The 17,469-nt window shown below is 37.4% G+C and overlaps 1 protein-coding gene across 13 annotated transcripts in view; it reads left to right on the top strand.

The window, feature by feature from the left end:
* Positions 1-17,469, top strand: part of PKP4 (plakophilin 4) — a 228,486-nt gene that overhangs the window by 171,316 nt on the left and 39,701 nt on the right. For 9 of the 13 annotated variants that reach the window (XM_050751609.1, XM_050751611.1, XM_050751605.1 and 6 more), the window contains 4 exons: positions 223-772; positions 7,139-7,327; positions 9,460-9,679; positions 15,987-16,119. In XM_050751609.1, coding sequence (XP_050607566.1) covers positions 223-772; positions 7,139-7,327; positions 9,460-9,679; positions 15,987-16,119 — 1,092 coding nt within the window. The remainder of the gene's footprint in view (positions 1-222; positions 773-7,138; positions 7,328-9,459; positions 9,680-15,986; positions 16,120-17,469) is intronic. The other 4 variants (XM_050751610.1, XM_050751612.1, XM_050751607.1 and 1 more) reach the window with 1 other exon arrangement.

Here is a 17,469-nt window from a genome sequence, read left to right as displayed (position 1 = left end):
AGCATTTGGTTTAAACCACCAAAAAAAAAAAAAGTAAAACAACTGAAGCACCATGAGGAAAAATTAATGTCTGGCTCAAAGCGTAAAAAGGAAAAGAAACTTAGACGCCTAAAATAAATAGTGGATTCACGTTCTGTAGTGAGCTATGTGTATTTCTTTTGTAATGGCAATGAACACAAAACCCTGGATAAACCCATTCTCTTTTTTCCCCCCTTTCATCAGCCATCAGTAGCCAATCGGGCCATGAGAAGAGTTAGTTCAGTTCCATCTAGAGCACAGTCTCCTTCTTATGTTATCAGCACAGGCGTGTCTCCTTCAAGGGGGTCACTGAGAACTTCTCTGGGTAGTGGATTTGGCTCTCCGTCAGTGACCGACCCCCGACCTCTGAACCCCAGTGCATATTCCTCCACCACATTACCTGCTGTGCGGGCAGCCTCTCCGTACTCACAGAGACCCGCCTCCCCAACAGCTATACGGCGGATTGGGTCAGTCACCTCCCGGCAGACCTCCAATCCCAACGGACCAACCCCTCAATACCAAACCACCGCCAGAGTGGGGTCCCCACTGACCCTGACGGATGCACAGACTCGAGTAGCTTCCCCATCCCAAGGCCAGGTGGGGTCGTCGTCCCCCAAACGCTCAGGGATGACCGCCGTACCACAGCATCTGGGACCTTCACTGCAAAGGACTGTTCATGACATGGAGCAATTCGGACAGCAGCAGTATGACATTTATGAGAGGATGGTTCCACCCAGGCCAGACAGCCTGACAGGTGCGTACAAGGTGACAGTGCTACATAAAACCCAGTGAGGAAATCTTCTGTGTAACTAAAGCTGAAACAAAGAATGAAAAGGTGGAAAGGGCTCATTCATGTTTTTAATCTCAGAATTTAAACTATGAACTTAAGGTTAACTTGTCTTTCAGGCTCTGTAATTCTTAATACATGAAATTATATACATTTATATCAATAGAATCATTTTACAATGGATACAACTCTTTTGTAATATTTCCCCCTCAAAATATTAGGGTTTAAAATGTACATTTTTTTGCATTTCAGAAGTATTAGTTGGAATTCTAAGCAGTTGACTAACTTTTTTTTAATGAAATATTTTTTACCAGCCAGGCCTACCCCTAAACATACCCTAGAGTTATGTTAAAAGGTGGTATCAGAATATCTGTTTAAATATTTAAATTTTTTCTTTAGAAATACTTCGGTAGTATAGACTAGAATATGAATTTTATCGCCTACTTGACTTTCGCCTTTTAATGGAAAGTGCACAAAGCACTTATAAATTACCTTTACATGCCACTCCTATTAAAGCAGTAAGACACCGGATCCCTAATACAGCTGTTCCAACTTCAGGGTTTTTCATGGAGGGTTTCCCACATGATGTAAAGATTTGGTTATTTTAAATAAAATGCAATTTAACTGTAGTGTTTTAAATTATATTTTTAAAGTAACATATACCGAATGGTAAAAATTAAAATATACTGGAAAATACTGAAATGAGTGAAAGCCTTTTACCCTCACCCAGTCCCATCACAGTTGATGTGACTTTCAGAATGTTTCTTTGCATTTACAGATACACACAATCCATGCAAATCTGCACACACATTGTGTTTTCTACTGATGGAATTCTGTCATATAGATCTCCTATACTTTGTTCTTTTCACTTACTGTGTCTTAAGAGCTCTACTTCATTCTTAATAGATGCATGGGACTCATTTTTTATAGATAATATCAATTTATTTGTCCTTTTCCTACTAATGGACATTTAGGTTGTTTGTTATGTTTAGCTATTAGAGATGATATAGTATAGTATACATTGTTCTACCTGCATATTTCACATAAGTACTAGGGTAACTGGGATCCAGTAGAATTGCTGCATCAAAATATGTGTGTATTTTTACTTTGAGAGATATTACTTAGAATTGCCTTCTAAGAAGGTTACACATGGATTTATGTTTCTGCCAGTAGTTTGAGTGCCTGTTTCTCTATACCTTGTCTACACTGCACTAGTGCTGCCTATTCCAAGTTTTTCATATTTGCCAATCTGATAGGTAAAAAGCTGTACCTCATTTTTTTAAAGGGCTTTTATTGAGTTATGACTGAGGTTGAAGATTTCATATGTTCATCAACAGCTTTATTTTGTTTTGTTAAACTATAAGTTCAAGTCTTTTGTCTATTTTTATAATTTGTGAAAGCTTTTTTTTGCTAGAGATAAGTTAGCACTTCATAATATGCTTCTCAAGTTTTTTTTCCATTTTGTCACTTGTCTTTTTATTTCATTTTAGTTTTAATTTACAAAACTGTTTAACATTTTTACATAGTAAAATTAGTATCTTTTTATGGCTTCTAGGAAAGTTTAAGCCTTTTGAGATTTTTCTGATTGAATAATTTTGCCTGGAGAATTTATATTGAACTTAATTTTTGAGCTCAGAGAAATTCTTGGTGGAGAAACCACCTCTTATTCATCCATCCAAGAAGTATGTTTGGCTTAGATATTTTTTGCAATGCCTCTGAAAAGTATGCAGCAAAATGATGTAGGAATCATTTATGAAATTCTACCTCCCAAGGAAATCTTAGAAAATAAATAGTTCTGAGGACTTCCATATTCTCCCTGGGTGTATAGAACAGCTATGCAGAAATCCCTGCTTGTAAGAGAGTAAAGAGAAGACTGGAGGAAGGAAGCCAGCATATAAATTATTGTCTCCATGTTTAACCCTAAGAGGGCTCATTTCCTCTGGTTTAAACAGTCCGTTTCTCTGACAGTGCAGGTAAAATTAGACTTTATGTTTTGGGGGAGAAATATATATAATGTCTATTTTTTAGGCCTAGACTCTCAGTGATTTTTTTCTAGAAATACTGCAGTATTCTCAAGAAGCAAAGTGTTCTTAATTTTAAAGGATTAATAGCCTGCTAATTGATAAGCCTAAAGCAATGTTTTGTACTAAATTGAGGGACTTGGGTATTTGGTGATCATAATTTAAATGATGATACAAACTTACTTTCTACTACAGACATATATATATATACTCTAATATGCTCATTTCAGAATAATCATAGCATGTCAAGAAAACTTTAGAGGAGATAAAGAATCGATCTTTGAAAGATAAATTTATGTTTATTTCTAATGCCATAAATATAAAGATTTTGAATCACATGGAATCACTATAATACTAGCTAAACTAATATGTTTGTGGAATTGCAAATAGAAGGTATTGGTTGGATAAATAATGCAGTGGCGTATCAGTGTTTTCCATTATTTGGAAGGGGAAGTAGTGTTATTAAAAATTAATCTGTGGGAATACCTATGAAATTTATTTATTTTTGGAGGCAGAGTCTCACTCTGTCACCAGGCTGGAGTACAGTGGCTCGCTCTCGGCTCACTGCAACTTCCACTTCCCGGGTCAAGTGATTCTCCTGCCTCATCCTCCCGAGTAGCTGGGGCTAAAGGCACACGCCACCACACCCACCTAATTTTTGTATTTTTAGTGGAGACGGGGTTTCACCATGTTGGCCAGGATGGTCCCAATCTCTTGACCTCGTGATCTGCCTGCCTCGGCCTCCCAAAATGCTGGGATTATAGACGTGAGCCACCACACCCAGCCCTGAAAAAATTATTTCTAATACCAATTATAGAACATAATTATTTGAATTCCAGTTTCCATAATAGTAAGTTATAGTGAGCTCTCTACACATATTCATTTTACTTAATCTACAGAGGCTATTTACTGTAATTTTTTAAAATGCTAATCTATAGGACTGTGTACATGTGTTTTTAAACACATGAGCGGGTAAACAAAAATAGTAGTAGACATTATTGTGTTATTCAGAAGGATTCTTAATATCAAGAAAGTGCTACATCCCACTAAAGTTCTAAGTCTTTTATTTCCCATTATAGTCTATCACATAATAGTAATTCCAATTTACTAATGATCCTATAGTGAGTGAACATCTGCCAGTTACTTTTTATATTTCTAAATGCAAAGAGCTCATTTTGTTACCTTTCTCATGAAATCATAGTCAGTGTTTACAAAACCTTTCAGATTGCATGGATTCCAGTGAAGAATCCAGCCAGATACTTAGAGAATGAGAATATAACATTGTAATGGTGATGCAGAATGCTTTGTCTTATTTCACATCCCAGTGCAGTGGTGGGAGCACGAGGACTCAACCAATGTCAGAAGCATCCAGTCCCCAGCTTGGCTCTGTCCAAGTGTCAGTGATCCTCAGTGTCTTGCACTGAGTCGTGAGTGTCTGTGGCTCTGCTGGGTGTTACAACAGCACCTCATAATGATAAGGTTATTGAGGACTAGGTACATTCACCTTTCTGCTTTATGTCACTGTTAGCAAAAACTGTGCATTTTTGTCTAAGGTATTCATGGGCTCCATAAAGAAATAGAGCTTAGCCCCTAGACTGTGCTAAAAATAAGAAGAAGAAGAAAAAGAAGAAGAAGAAATTGGCCAGTGACTAAAAAGCTGAAATCCTCAAAAGGAAATTTTGCAATAGCAATCATAGTGTCATCTTTGAAGTTGGTTTCCATGGCCCCCTTCTTGGTGGGCTTACCTTCCTCTTTAACCTGGTGTTTGTGGAAGGCTCTGTGGAGTTCAGACTTTTCCTCACCACATGCCATTGCTCCATGAGGGATAGCTGTGTCCAGTATTGGATGTATAATGACAGAGCACTGACGTGAGCTTTCCTCCCAGCTCGGCAGGGAAGTAGCTCTCCAGTGGGGATGAATCACATTTCCTTTGGGACTCTTGTTTCCTCAGTTTTGAAATGAGGTTTGGGTGGATAATTTCCCAGTTATAAGATTGTATAAACCTGTGGTCTTCATTATAGCAAGAGGGGAACCAGTAGCTAAAACCCACATTGATTCATTTAGTTTCTTTCCGTGTCACATTGCTGTCCAGGGTAGGTAATAATCATTCAGTTTAGAAGCTGTATGCATGCATTAACTTTCTTGCCTCTCCTCACTAAGCAACATATAATTAGCACTCATATTCAGGCCCATTTGCTTTTAGTTGTGATTTGATTAACTGAACTAACAGGATGGGAACAATCTTTTTTTTTTTCTTTTTTTTTTTTTGAGACGGAGTCTCACGTCTCACTCTGTCACGCAGGCTGTAGTGCAGTGGCATGATCTTGGCTCATTGCAACCTCCCCCTCCCAGGTTCAAGCAATTTTCTGCCTTGGCCCCCCACAGGTTCAAGCAATTCTCTGCCCAACCTCAGCTGGGATTACAGGCGCCTGCCACCATGCCTGGTTAATTTTTGTATTTTTAGTAGAGTCGGGGTTTCGCCACCTTGGCCAGGCTTGTCTTGAACTCCTGACCTCGAGATCTACCCACCTCTGCCTCCCAAAGTGCTGGAATTACAGGCATGAGCCACCGTGCCCGGCCAGTCTTACCTTTTTATAATTACTTATTTTGTTAATGCTTTGCCATTTTTTAAAAAGCAAATATATGCTGACTGGCTTCAGATATGTTTGTGCTTTCTCTTATGTTTGGGATATACCCTTAATTGATATTTTTACAAGTGACAGACTCTACTTACTAATAATGCAAGTCACTTCTGAGCATCATAATATAGAAAATATTCATTCAGTCTTTTTAAGAAAATGAAATGTTTGGGTTTGAAGTATACCTTTTTATCATGAGTCCCATGTGTAAACATTAGTTATTAGCAGTTTGAATCAAAATATTTAAAATGATTTAATGTTCATGTACTACTAACTTTGTGTTTTTTCTTTATACTAGAAAGAAGGTAAACAAGAATCTGGTATGTGAGTTCTTATAAAAACAACAGTTTTTTGGGTTTGTTTTTTTTTTAAAGAAAGGAAAAACATAATGATAAATAGTATTTTATAATAATATTAGTTCACTGATAATATTACAAAACTTATAGCACAAAATTTCCAGTGTTTTTCTGTAAAAATTATATGTGAGTTAACAGACATTTCAAAACAGCTTTTAAACATCAGCCTTTACCAAGTACGTAATGTAGGCATTCTGTTAGATGTTGGGATTCAAAGAGGTGTGAGATGGTGGGCCTTGCACCCAGAGAGAAGCTGATTGTCCACTAAATGAGACTGGCAGGTCCGCAGGGTAGGAAGAGAGCAGCATGAACCACTGCTCGTATAAAGCTTTTAAAGTGAAAATGATATAATAATAGGTCATTCTCTATTTGATCACCATCATAAAATAGCTTTTTGGAGGATGAATCTCAGTGTATCAAATCATTTAATTTTTTGTTATTTTTCTTAGAAAATCTACTTTCATCTTGCTGCCAAGAGAAAGTGTTTTGTTTGTTTGTTTGTTTTTGAGACGGAGTCTCGCTCTGTCGCCCAGGCTGGAGTGCAGTGATGGATCTCGGCTCACTGCAAGCTCCGCCTCCCAGGTTCACGCCATTCTCCTGCCTCAGCCTCCCGAGTAGCTGGGGCTATAGGTGCCCGCTACCATGCCCGGCTAATTTTTTTTTTTTTTTTTTTTTTTGGTATTTTTAATAGAGATGGGTTTTCACCATGTTAGCCAAGATGGTCTCGATCTCCTGACCTTGTGATCCACCCTCCTCAGCCTCCCAAAGTGCTGGGATTACAGGCATGAGCCACCGCGCCCAGCTGAGAAAGTTGTATTTAAAATACATATATGGAGTCCTTTTCACATGTGTCATTTCTCTTTGGTAAAACTTACTAGTTTTAGTGTTTAGACTTAACACTTGGTCCTATTGGTTAGGATTTTCTTAGCATATATCTACATATGTATGTATGTATTTATTTATTTTGAGACAGGGCCTCACCTGGTCACCCAGGCTGGAGTGCGGTGGTGTGATCATGGCTCACTGCAACTTCGACGTTCTGGGTTCAAGCAGTCTTCCAGCCTCAGCCTCCTGAGTAGCTGGGATCACAGACATACACCACCATACCCAACTAGTTTTTTAAAAAAATATTTTTTGTAGAGATGGGGTCTCACTCTGTTGCCCAGACTTGTCTCAAATTCCTGGGCTCAAGCCATTCTCCCACCTCTGCCTCCCAAAGTGCTGGGATTACAGGAGTTAGGATTTTAATTAGGGTTTATGTTTTTAACCTCACTGTGATTGTCTCAGTTCTTAATGATGTAATTTTTGTGCCTCTAGGCTTACGGAGTTCCTATGCTAGTCAGCACAGTCAGCTTGGGCAAGACCTTCGTTCTGCCGTGTCTCCCGATTTGCACATTACTCCTATATATGAGGGGAGGACCTATTACAGCCCAGTGTATCGCAGCCCAAACCATGGAACTGTGGAGCTCCAGGGATCGCAGACGGCGTTGTATCGCACAGGTTCAGGTGGGCATCAGCTCTGTTTACTGGTTTCCTGATTTCACAGGCCCCACAGTAGAAGCGTTTCATTGAGATTGGGTTCCCTGTTAGAAGGAAATCATGATGTCCATTTGGTTGTCAGATAATCAGCTGTGACAGCAGATCAATAAGCAATAAAACAGGTTCATTGAGTACCTATTTGTAGGTGATATATTTTTACCTTAGTACAATATAATCAATGAACATAGTGATTATACTGTTAGTTCAGGAATAAGTTTGTAAAACTGTAAATCTGAGTCCAGGTTGGACACATATTCAGTATCAAAAGGAAAGCCTTGTTGGAATATTTCTTTGTAATTCTTTTGCCGAGCAAGTTTTTGGAGAAAATCCATAACTGAGTTACTTGGCCGTCTTTGATTTAGCAAGTGTGAAGCCCAAGTGTATTTGGCATTACTCCTTTTTAAATGTTGGATGTTCTCTGAATAGTTAAATGTAGAATGTGAAATAGATACCCTTGTGATGGACTCAAACTGGGGCAGGATTCAATAGCGACATTTATAAAAGCAGGGAGCTGGAGCATCACACCCTTGTACCACCAGTCCTCATGTTTATGCCACACCATCAAGGCTGGTAGAGCAGAAGCTGTAGCCTATGGTGCTGTGAGCTGCCAGGTCATGCTGCACAGCTGGCTCATGGCGTCTCAAGACTACTCTTTTTTTTTTTTTTTTAAAGAGGTATCAGATTCATTAACATGCTTACAAATGAACCCTAGGTAGCAATAATAACCCCTCAAAGGTACAACTCTAGGAGAAATACCTATCAGAACACCAGAATGGGGAAGACTGTATTTGAATTGGTTCTTTGCAGGAAACTGACAGTTTGATCCACTGAGGGATTTATCTTCTAATAAAATGTACCATTTCTAATAGATATTAATAAAGAAATATTTTGCTTTTCCTTATGTCTGTAAATTGAGGAATTCCTTTAATAGGACTAAGAAATAGATATTGTTTAAAATCTTTTTAATTGCAAGAAGATACGTATACAGTTACTGGAGGGATACCCACTGCAAGAATTAGGAAAGTCATTTTAAATTCAGTATACAGTATCTTTATAATAGCATCATACAATAATTTAGGGGAGTAGCTGTAGAATAATTTGATATCAGTCTTCTTTCCCTCTTGTGAAGTAGATTTTCCAGTGTTATTACAATCCACAGGTCTAGACATAAAAGGTATAGTAGTCTATATCCAGAGGGAATACGTTCTAAGACCATCAGTGGATGCCTGAAATGGCAGATGGTACTGAACCCTGTATATACTATATATTTTCCTATATATTCATTCATATGATAAAGTTTAATTGATAAATCAGGCACAGTAAGAGATTAGCAAGAATAACAAATAATGAAATAGAACAATTAAGTAAAATAAGGGTTGTTTAAACACAAGCCCTGCAGTACTGAGACAGTAGATATAATAGTCAAGACAGCTGCTAAGTGACTAACAGACTAGTAGCATCTATAGCATGGGTACACTGGACAAAGGATTATTCACGTCCCAGTGGGATCACAGCCGAATGGCACAGATTTCATCATGTTACTCAGAATGGCGTGCAATTTAAAACTTAAGAATTACTTGTTTCTGGAATTTTCCATTTGATATTTTTGGACAATTGACCACGGGTAACTGAAACCATGGAAAGCAAAACCAAAAGGTAAGGATGGACTGCTGTAGAATAAAACAAGTAACCTGTGTACACAAAGTGTTAAAATTTTGATAGTTTTAATTACTTACAAATTTGAAGAAATCTTGTTTTTACCACTAGAATGAAATTAATAAATTTTGCTATTTTGTCTATCTCTAAGATTCTTGTGTTTCTCTCAGTTTTGTAACTGAACCTCAATGAACATATTATATAAGCAGATTTGTAATTTCACTTTTGTTCTTTCTTGCTAATAAAATTAACAAAATATTTATGTACATTAAAAACTTAGTACCCTTTTTAGCACTAATAAGGTAGAATTTTAAAATATAAAAGTAAGCGATTTATATAATTGCCAAAAACTATAATCCTTAAAATTAAAAATGTTTTACCTTTTATTAAAGTGTGATCTCATGGAGAACATACTAATCTTTTTCAAAATGTTGACTTTCTAGTAGGTATTGGAAATCTACAAAGGACATCCAGCCAACGAAGTACCCTTACATACCAAAGAAATAATTATGCTCTGAACACAACAGCTACCTACGCGGAGCCCTACAGGCCTATACAATACCGAGTGCAAGAGTGCAATTATAACAGGCTTCAGCACGTAGTGTCGGCTGATGATGGCACCACAAGATCCCCATCAATAGACAGCATTCAGAAGGACCCCAGGCGAGTACCAGTTAGGAGTCTCTAGAAGGCTACAGTATTGCAGGAGTTAGCCAGTTCCTCACTTTTGCCTTTTTTTAAGTTGCTAAGTCTATTATTATACTATCATTAATTCCATATCTATTAATACTTCCAGTTGTATTCCAGCTATATAGGTCATTGAGGTTAATTTCATTTTAAAGATGAAAATCTTTTCTTTCCATCCTTTCATAATAAGTTAGAGAATGCACAGATCCGTGGGAATATCTGCAGCATTCATCACTGAAATATTTCATCAAGACAACTACCTGGAATAGCCTCTTAGAATTAAACAAGGCTTTGAAGGATCAGTTTTCCCTTTGCCGTTGTCCTGACCGACTTCTTGGATAACAGCTTCAAAAAATGGATTTGATTATTACAAACTAGAGAAAGACCAGTGTTATATATGTTTTGAATCATAGTGGTCAACAATATATAACACTTTTATTAACCAGGTTCTTTGAAAAAACTTTCTGACATTTAGGAGAAGATAGTCTTTATAAGAAATTCTATCTAATAAGCAAAAAGTATTTGGCAAATCGTAGACGTTTCCTCCTCCTGATTTTGTTTGGCCCTGTAGACAGCATTTTTTATTAAGATAATATGAGTCATTTAATACTTGATTGATTTTGAAAAACTGACCTTGTCCTTAAAGCCATTTAAAATATTCAGGAAATAAAGATATTTTAAAACTAAAGGAATTTTCATTTCTGAAAGAGTGAAATTGTTGCTAAATTTTAAGCAACTTTAGTGTTATTTTAAGGCATGTATGCAAGATTTCATTCACTGTTCGCCCACAAATAGTTGCTTCACTGGAAAATTGTTATAATTATCAATTCATTTTTAGCAACCTACCAACTTGTTTTAATGAATGTGAATTAAAATGATGAGTGAGGTTTTGGTCATTAAAACACAATGACTAAAGATACTTTAAAGTTGAGTGGGAAATCCACTGCTTCACTAAAACCACTTCCGTTATTCACTTTTATTCCTGAAATTCTTTAAGCTTTATAAATGCATTTGGTTCTGCTATTCCTGGTTTGCCACCTTTTTGTAATTTTTAAGGAGTTTCAAAAATAACTTGTCTAATAACACCTACAGCTTGTCAGAGATACTCTTACTGATTTTGTTTTTCCAAATCCTCAAAATGACAAAGGCCTCAGGCACCCAAATAGATGCATAAATTCCCAAAAGGGTTTTGAATTGTAGGTAATTTAGACCATCCCTTGACTGGACCTGAAGAGAAAATAATAGCTACCTAGAAAGGCAGTGAAGTGTGATGAGAGCTTTGAGTTTAATATGTGTCCCTGAAGACTTCAGTTTTGACCTCTAATATGAGTTGATTCGCTATAAACAAGGACTTCATGTATGATAATATACCTCAGCTATTCATAGTGTGATAATTTCATAGTCTAATGCATAAAACTGTTATGGCTAGCTTTGATTATGTGAAACTTTACTGATAATGCATTTTGTAAGGTGAATAAGTGATTATATTGGTAGGTGCATTTATTCTAGCTGAAACTGGAATTCAGATGATTTTGAAGTTTGAGTATTTAAACCAAAATTAAAAGCTCATGACAACTGTTAATTTTTAGTTTTGAAAATAGCAATTGGAAGTAATATTTTTATTCACTTGTAAGCCTTTATTGTTAATGCCACATTACAGTTAGCCTGAAAAATTCTCTGCAAGACTGAGGAAGTTATTGATCTTTACTGTATAAAAGGAAATCTGTGAGTTTATAGTCATCTACTTGGGAACAAAATTTATTAATAACACCAATGATGCTTCTGAAAGGAGTAACATGAAAGACTTCCTGTGTATTCACATTTCCATCTCAGCTCATTTCCCTTTGGCCTAAAGAACTTCCTTTAACCTTTCTTGTCTTGCATTTCTGCTTGTAACAAATTCTCCCAGCTTCAGTTTATCTGAAAATATTTCACTTGTTTGTTTTTAAAGGATTTTTTTTACTAGATATACAATTCAAGATTTACAGGTGTGGATTTTTTTCTTTCAGTACTTTAAAAGATGTCATTCATTGTCTTCAGACCTGCGTTGTTTCTGTTGATAAGGCAGACATCATGTGTATTCTTCTCATTATGTAATGTATCTTTTCTTTGGCTGCTTTTCAGATTTTTCTCTAGCTTTCAACTGTTTTATTCTGATGAACCTAAGTATAATTTTCTTTGCATTTAACCTGCTTGGGGTTCACTGAGATGCTTGGAATATAGGTTGATGTTTTTGTCAAAATTGGGAAATTTTCAATGATTAATTCTTTAAGCTTTTTTCTGCCCCAAACTCTCTTCGCTTCTTCTAGGACTCCAATTAAACACATAGGATCAGTTTATTATTTCACACATTACTGAATCTGTCTTCGTTTTTTAAGTCTTTTTTCCCTATATTCTTGTAATCAGAATTTTTTATTGATGCCTTCAAATTTAGTTTTCTTTGTCCTATAGACTACAATCTATTGTGAAGCCCTTGCAAATTTGTTTTTATTTCTAATCCTTGAATTTGGTTCCTTTTATATAGTCCATGTTCCTGTGAGATTCTCCATCTCTTCACTCCATATATACATCTTTTTCTTTAAGTCTTCGAACACATTCAACATAACCATTTAAAATTTTTCTTCTGATAATTTCAACATCTGGGGTGTCTCTGGGTCTGTTTCTATTGGTTTCTTTTTTACGTATTTATAAGTCATACGTTTCTGTTTCTTCTCGTGTTTAGTCATTTTAAATTATATACTGACTGTTGTAGATGATACATTATAGGGAATCTGGATTAGGCTGTCTCCTGTTAGGATGCTGAGTTTTATTGTGGCAGAGAACTAAATTACTGGTAGATCCTTTCAATCCCATCAAAACTGGTTTTGTTCATTGTTAGGTCTAGTTCATATTTCTTTTAAACCTTAGAACATGGTCCTTACTCCTAAAACTTGGCCTTTGTGGAGTCTTGACTAAATTCCCAAGGTGTTCAGTGATGTCTGCGCTCTGACTGGTGGCGGGGGTGGTCCACATCAACTGGTACCTCTTCAGCATTGAGTCATGTAGCAGCCACTCTCCACCAGACCTGTGCATGTACCCTACAGCTCAGGGTACAACTGAGGACTTGCGGATAGTCCACACACAAACCCAGAGAATCACCTCTGCTTAGCTCCCTTGTCTTCAGTACTCTGCCTTGCACATTATAACCACTTTAGCACCTGCAAATTCCACTTGCTCCCTGCCTCAGCTCACTAAATCCCTCACATACTACTTGTCCTCAGCTTCCTGTGTCATGGTCCAGAAAGTGCCCCCTGGCAGAAAGCCAGGTAAACATGGGACTCATTGATGTTTCCCTCCTCTCAAGGATTATATTCTTGTGTTGCCTGTTGTCAAGGGTCTAAAAACAGTTTTCTCCTACATTTAGCTAAATTCACTTTTATCATTGTTTATGGTGGGAGGGCAAAATCCAGTACGAGTTACTCTATCATGGCTGGAAACAGAAGTCTGGGCTTAGGTTTTACTGAAGCAAATCCTGGCAGGCATTGATGCCATCCAGCCAGCCTACAAATTGATGGCAGTTTTTCCAGGGTAAATTTCTACTGAATTTGCATCAAGGTTGGAGATGAAGCCAAGCAAGCCTAATTGCCCAGCTTTGGCAGGAGCCCACCCTCGGGGCTGTCTGGCCCTCATGGCACCCAGGGATGTCAGGAAATCTTGACCCTCAGTGTCCCATTTAAAGAGGACAAAAACGTGTATTTGTAATGATTGTGAATCATCAAAGAAAGAGTAAATCACACTTCTTGCACTCTGTTAAGTACAACAGAGATTTACATAATAGGCTTTAGATAGATTTTCATGAGAAATGATTGATACAGTTTCAATATATAAAAGGAAAATTATTTGTTACCAGGAATTCATCTATTTGGAATAGCTCATTTTTTAGGGATGATGAATATTAATAAAACATCTGTATCCGAAGTAAAAATATATAAAATATTTTAGTATTCAACATCACATTTAATCATCACAACCAACCAGTGAAGATTGAAATATTAGTTTCATTGATCTTGTTTTACATTTGAGGAAACTGAAGCTCCAAATAATGAATTGCTTTTCAAAATCACACAGAAATTGAAGGACCCAAGACTGAAACCCAGGCAATCAAACTCCATATTCTGTGCTTTTTCTGCTGTTATCTTGCCTTCTTTGGCATTGGCTATATTCTTAATGTCTGTTAATGACGTCATCATCCAGCCTGTTCCCCAAGCCGGAAACTCCATCTCACAGCTGACTTCAGTTTTTAGATCATCTGGCTGCTGTATAAAGAATGGATTGGGGGTGCAGGTGGGGTGGGGGGATAATATTAGAAGCAGAGAGAACATGTAGGAAACTGTTAGACTCTTCTGGGCAAAATGGAGAAAATGAATGGATTTGGTATATGTTAAATGTTTTGTAGATAGTCAACAGAACTTGCCGATGGATTCCATGAGGTAAGATGAGGAAAAGAGAGAAATCAAAGCGAAGTCTATTTCATTTCAAGCAGCTATGTAGATTCCTGTGTGGATAGTGGGTACTCTGCATGACACCCATCTTTTTGTATTCTAGGACATTCTTTCCTTGGCCACCAGAGTTATTGTCTGTATAAATGTGACTATGTCATATCCTCTCGCTCTCCTGCTTCACAACCTTCATTCCTTATGTGTAGGCACACATATAGACCACCTGGGTTTCACTAACCTCCACCACTAATTACTAATCCTGAGTTCCTTATCTGTGTCTAATGTTATTTTAATAGTGCTTACCTCATGAGGCAACAGTAAAGGTAAATGAGATAATGAAAGTAAAGTTCTTGGCGCAAAGCCTGATAAAGGTAAACTCAATAAAAGATAACTCCTCCCGTTATTGGTATTAAGACAGAACTTTTTAGTTTGGCATTAGAAGATCCTGTAAATGGAATCATATCTTATCCAGTATTTGTATCTCCAGCACTATAGCACAGTAAGGATTCACTGAGTGTGGTGTGTGTGTGTGGATGCATGTGTGCACACAGGTGTGGGATGGCAAGCCCCTTTGCAGTGGTCTGACAAGTTAATGCATGGAGCCTTCCCAGACCAAGAGAGACTCTAAGGCTTCAAAAATCAGGCAAGAAAAGTATCACTCGGTCATTAATTTTATGAATTCTTTTTTTAATAAACAACTAAGTTTATCCTGTAATCAGAGTCTGTATATTTGTTGTTCTGTGAGCCATTTTCTAACAATCTGCTCTTCACATAATAAAAGAGCAAACTTACATTTAACAAGAATTCCAAACACTGTGCCAATATCTTATTGGCATAATGTCATCTGGACATTAGAAAATCCTGAAAATGGATGTTAGCTGAAAAAAAGCAAAGTACAAAAGTACATATACATAGCATGATTATATATCATTGTCAAAAAAAATGGTATAGCATAGTGTTGGAGGGCACACACTCTGAAGGCAGAGTACCACTCCACTGTTTACAGCCACGTGGCCAGTCACATGGCCTTTCTGCCTCAACGTCCGCATCTTTAAGGTTGCGGTAAGAATAAATTAATAAATATATATAAAATGCCTGGAATAGTGCCTGACACAGGATAGGGGTTTATGAAATATTAACTGCTATTTAATAATAACCCAGTTTTACGGAAAAAATCCCAAACCCACACGTGTGCACTTTTGCACACATATATGGAAAAACAGGAAATGTCAGCAGTAATCCTGAATATAGGATGACTGGTCAAATACTTTTTCTTTTTTATAGTTTTCTGTGTTTCTGTGTTATACTCAAGAGCAACCATAAACATTGTTTCTTAAAAATCCTCAGGCCCACAATGTTTGTGATTTCTACGCTGACGCCAGCTCTGTCTGTTCCCACCAGCCCTTTCTCTCCCTTCAGGCATGACATCTCACTTCACTGAAGTGCACATGTTTACCTGTGCCTTGCACCTGCAGATTTCTTACATAGGTAGAAAGACATAAAATTAGAACCAGGAGGAGGAGCACTAGAGTGGAAAGGTTACTTATATTAAGAATTTTCTTTGTTCCCCTGAATCTATCTCTTTCTGTGCATCTGTGCGTCATGATTTCTTTAAGATCGTAAGCATCTGGGCCTCTGCATATGTTCATCAGGGGGAAAAATTATTTAGGTATGTATTTTTTAGGATTTTTGTAACTTCCCATTTTTATCTCAGCAGAGCTTTTTTCCCTTATAACAAGTGTTTTTGTTCAGTGTATTTTTACAACATGGGCCTTCCTTTCTGAAGCCATGTTTTTCTCATGTAGGGAGTTTGCCTGGCGTGATCCTGAGTTGCCTGAGGTCATTCACATGCTTCAGCACCAGTTCCCATCTGTTCAAGCAAATGCAGCGGCCTACCTGCAGCACCTGTGCTTTGGCGACAACAAAGTGAAGATGGAGGTACAGGACACGGTGCCTGGGATGACTGGGGAAAACAGTGCCTTTGCATTTAACAGCCACATGCTTCTGTATTTACGAAATTACCTGATGTAATTCAAGAGTCTTTTTAAAGGGATATTTTGATACCAGATACTCTTTGACTTAACTATGCATTTCAGTATCTCTCAGGAAAAACTAGGATAAATATATTTCTTGGAGTGCTTTCAGCATTTTCAAATCATGTCTACTTCATTAGCTTATTTATAAAACCATGAAGCAAAAATCAATTTAACTTGCATTTAAACAATATTTTTTAGGCCGGGCACAGTGACTCATGCCTGTAATCCCAGCACTTTGGGAGACAGAGGCTGGCAGATCACCTGAGGTCAGGAATTCAAGACCAGCCTGGCCAACATGGCAAAACCCCATCTCTACTAAAAATACAAAAATTAGCTGGACATGGTGGCGCATGGCCTGTAATCCCAGCTGCTCAGAAAGCTGAGGCGGGAGAATCACTTGAACCTGGGAGACAGAGGTTGCGGTGAGCCGAGATTGAGCCACTGCACTCCAGCCTGGGAGCGAGACTCCATATCAAAAAAAAAAAAAAAAATACTAGGTAAAAATTATAGTATTCATTGAACTAGTGAGTTCATGTATTTTATGGAATTCTAGTCAGGTTGGTGCCAACTATAAATAAGTTATAGAGGATTATAACCATCACTAATGCCAAACATACATGAATATTTTATTTCAGGGTTTTTTAGGTATTTATAGAAACATAGCAAGTTATTGGTTATTGGCTATAATTCTATATAACATACAGATTCTTTAATGTTTCAAACCTTCTTCTGACCCACAGTGTTATATAAAACTGAAGTGGTTTTCATCATTTTAATATGCAAAACAGCATACAGCTCCAGACCTAAATGTGAATGTAGTAAATAAAGCCCAGAAATACTCAAGTAATGTACTAATGCATTGACAAATGGAAGAAAATTTAAGGAGAGTAGCCTCAAGAACTCATTCTAGAAACCAAATAACTTAAGTCAAAAATTATTTCCTATATTGTCTCAAGCCCTGCATATAGCTTTGCTATGTTTGTATATTTGCACATTGCCCTGCTGGAGTGAAAGCACAATTCTTGATGTGTGTTCTGAGGGTTGGAGGAGGACTGTGCCGCCTGCCAATGGATATCAAACCACCTAGATCTCCTATCTCTTTTTTAAGCCATGAACCCAGGAAAAGTATCATGTAAGAGAGTGTCCTTAGAATTTTTTTTTTTTTTTGTTTGTTTTTTTGAGACAGAGCCTTGCTCTGTTGCCCAGACTGGAGTGCAGTGGCACAATCTTGGCTCACTGCAACCTCCACCTC

This window comes from Macaca thibetana, chromosome 12 (assembly GCF_024542745.1).
Source record: "Macaca thibetana thibetana isolate TM-01 chromosome 12, ASM2454274v1, whole genome shotgun sequence".
In the NCBI taxonomy this organism is placed as follows: domain Eukaryota; kingdom Metazoa; phylum Chordata; class Mammalia; order Primates; family Cercopithecidae; genus Macaca; species Macaca thibetana.
The sequence above is the reverse complement of the archived record's forward strand: the minus strand, read 5'-3'. Positions and strand labels throughout refer to the sequence as shown.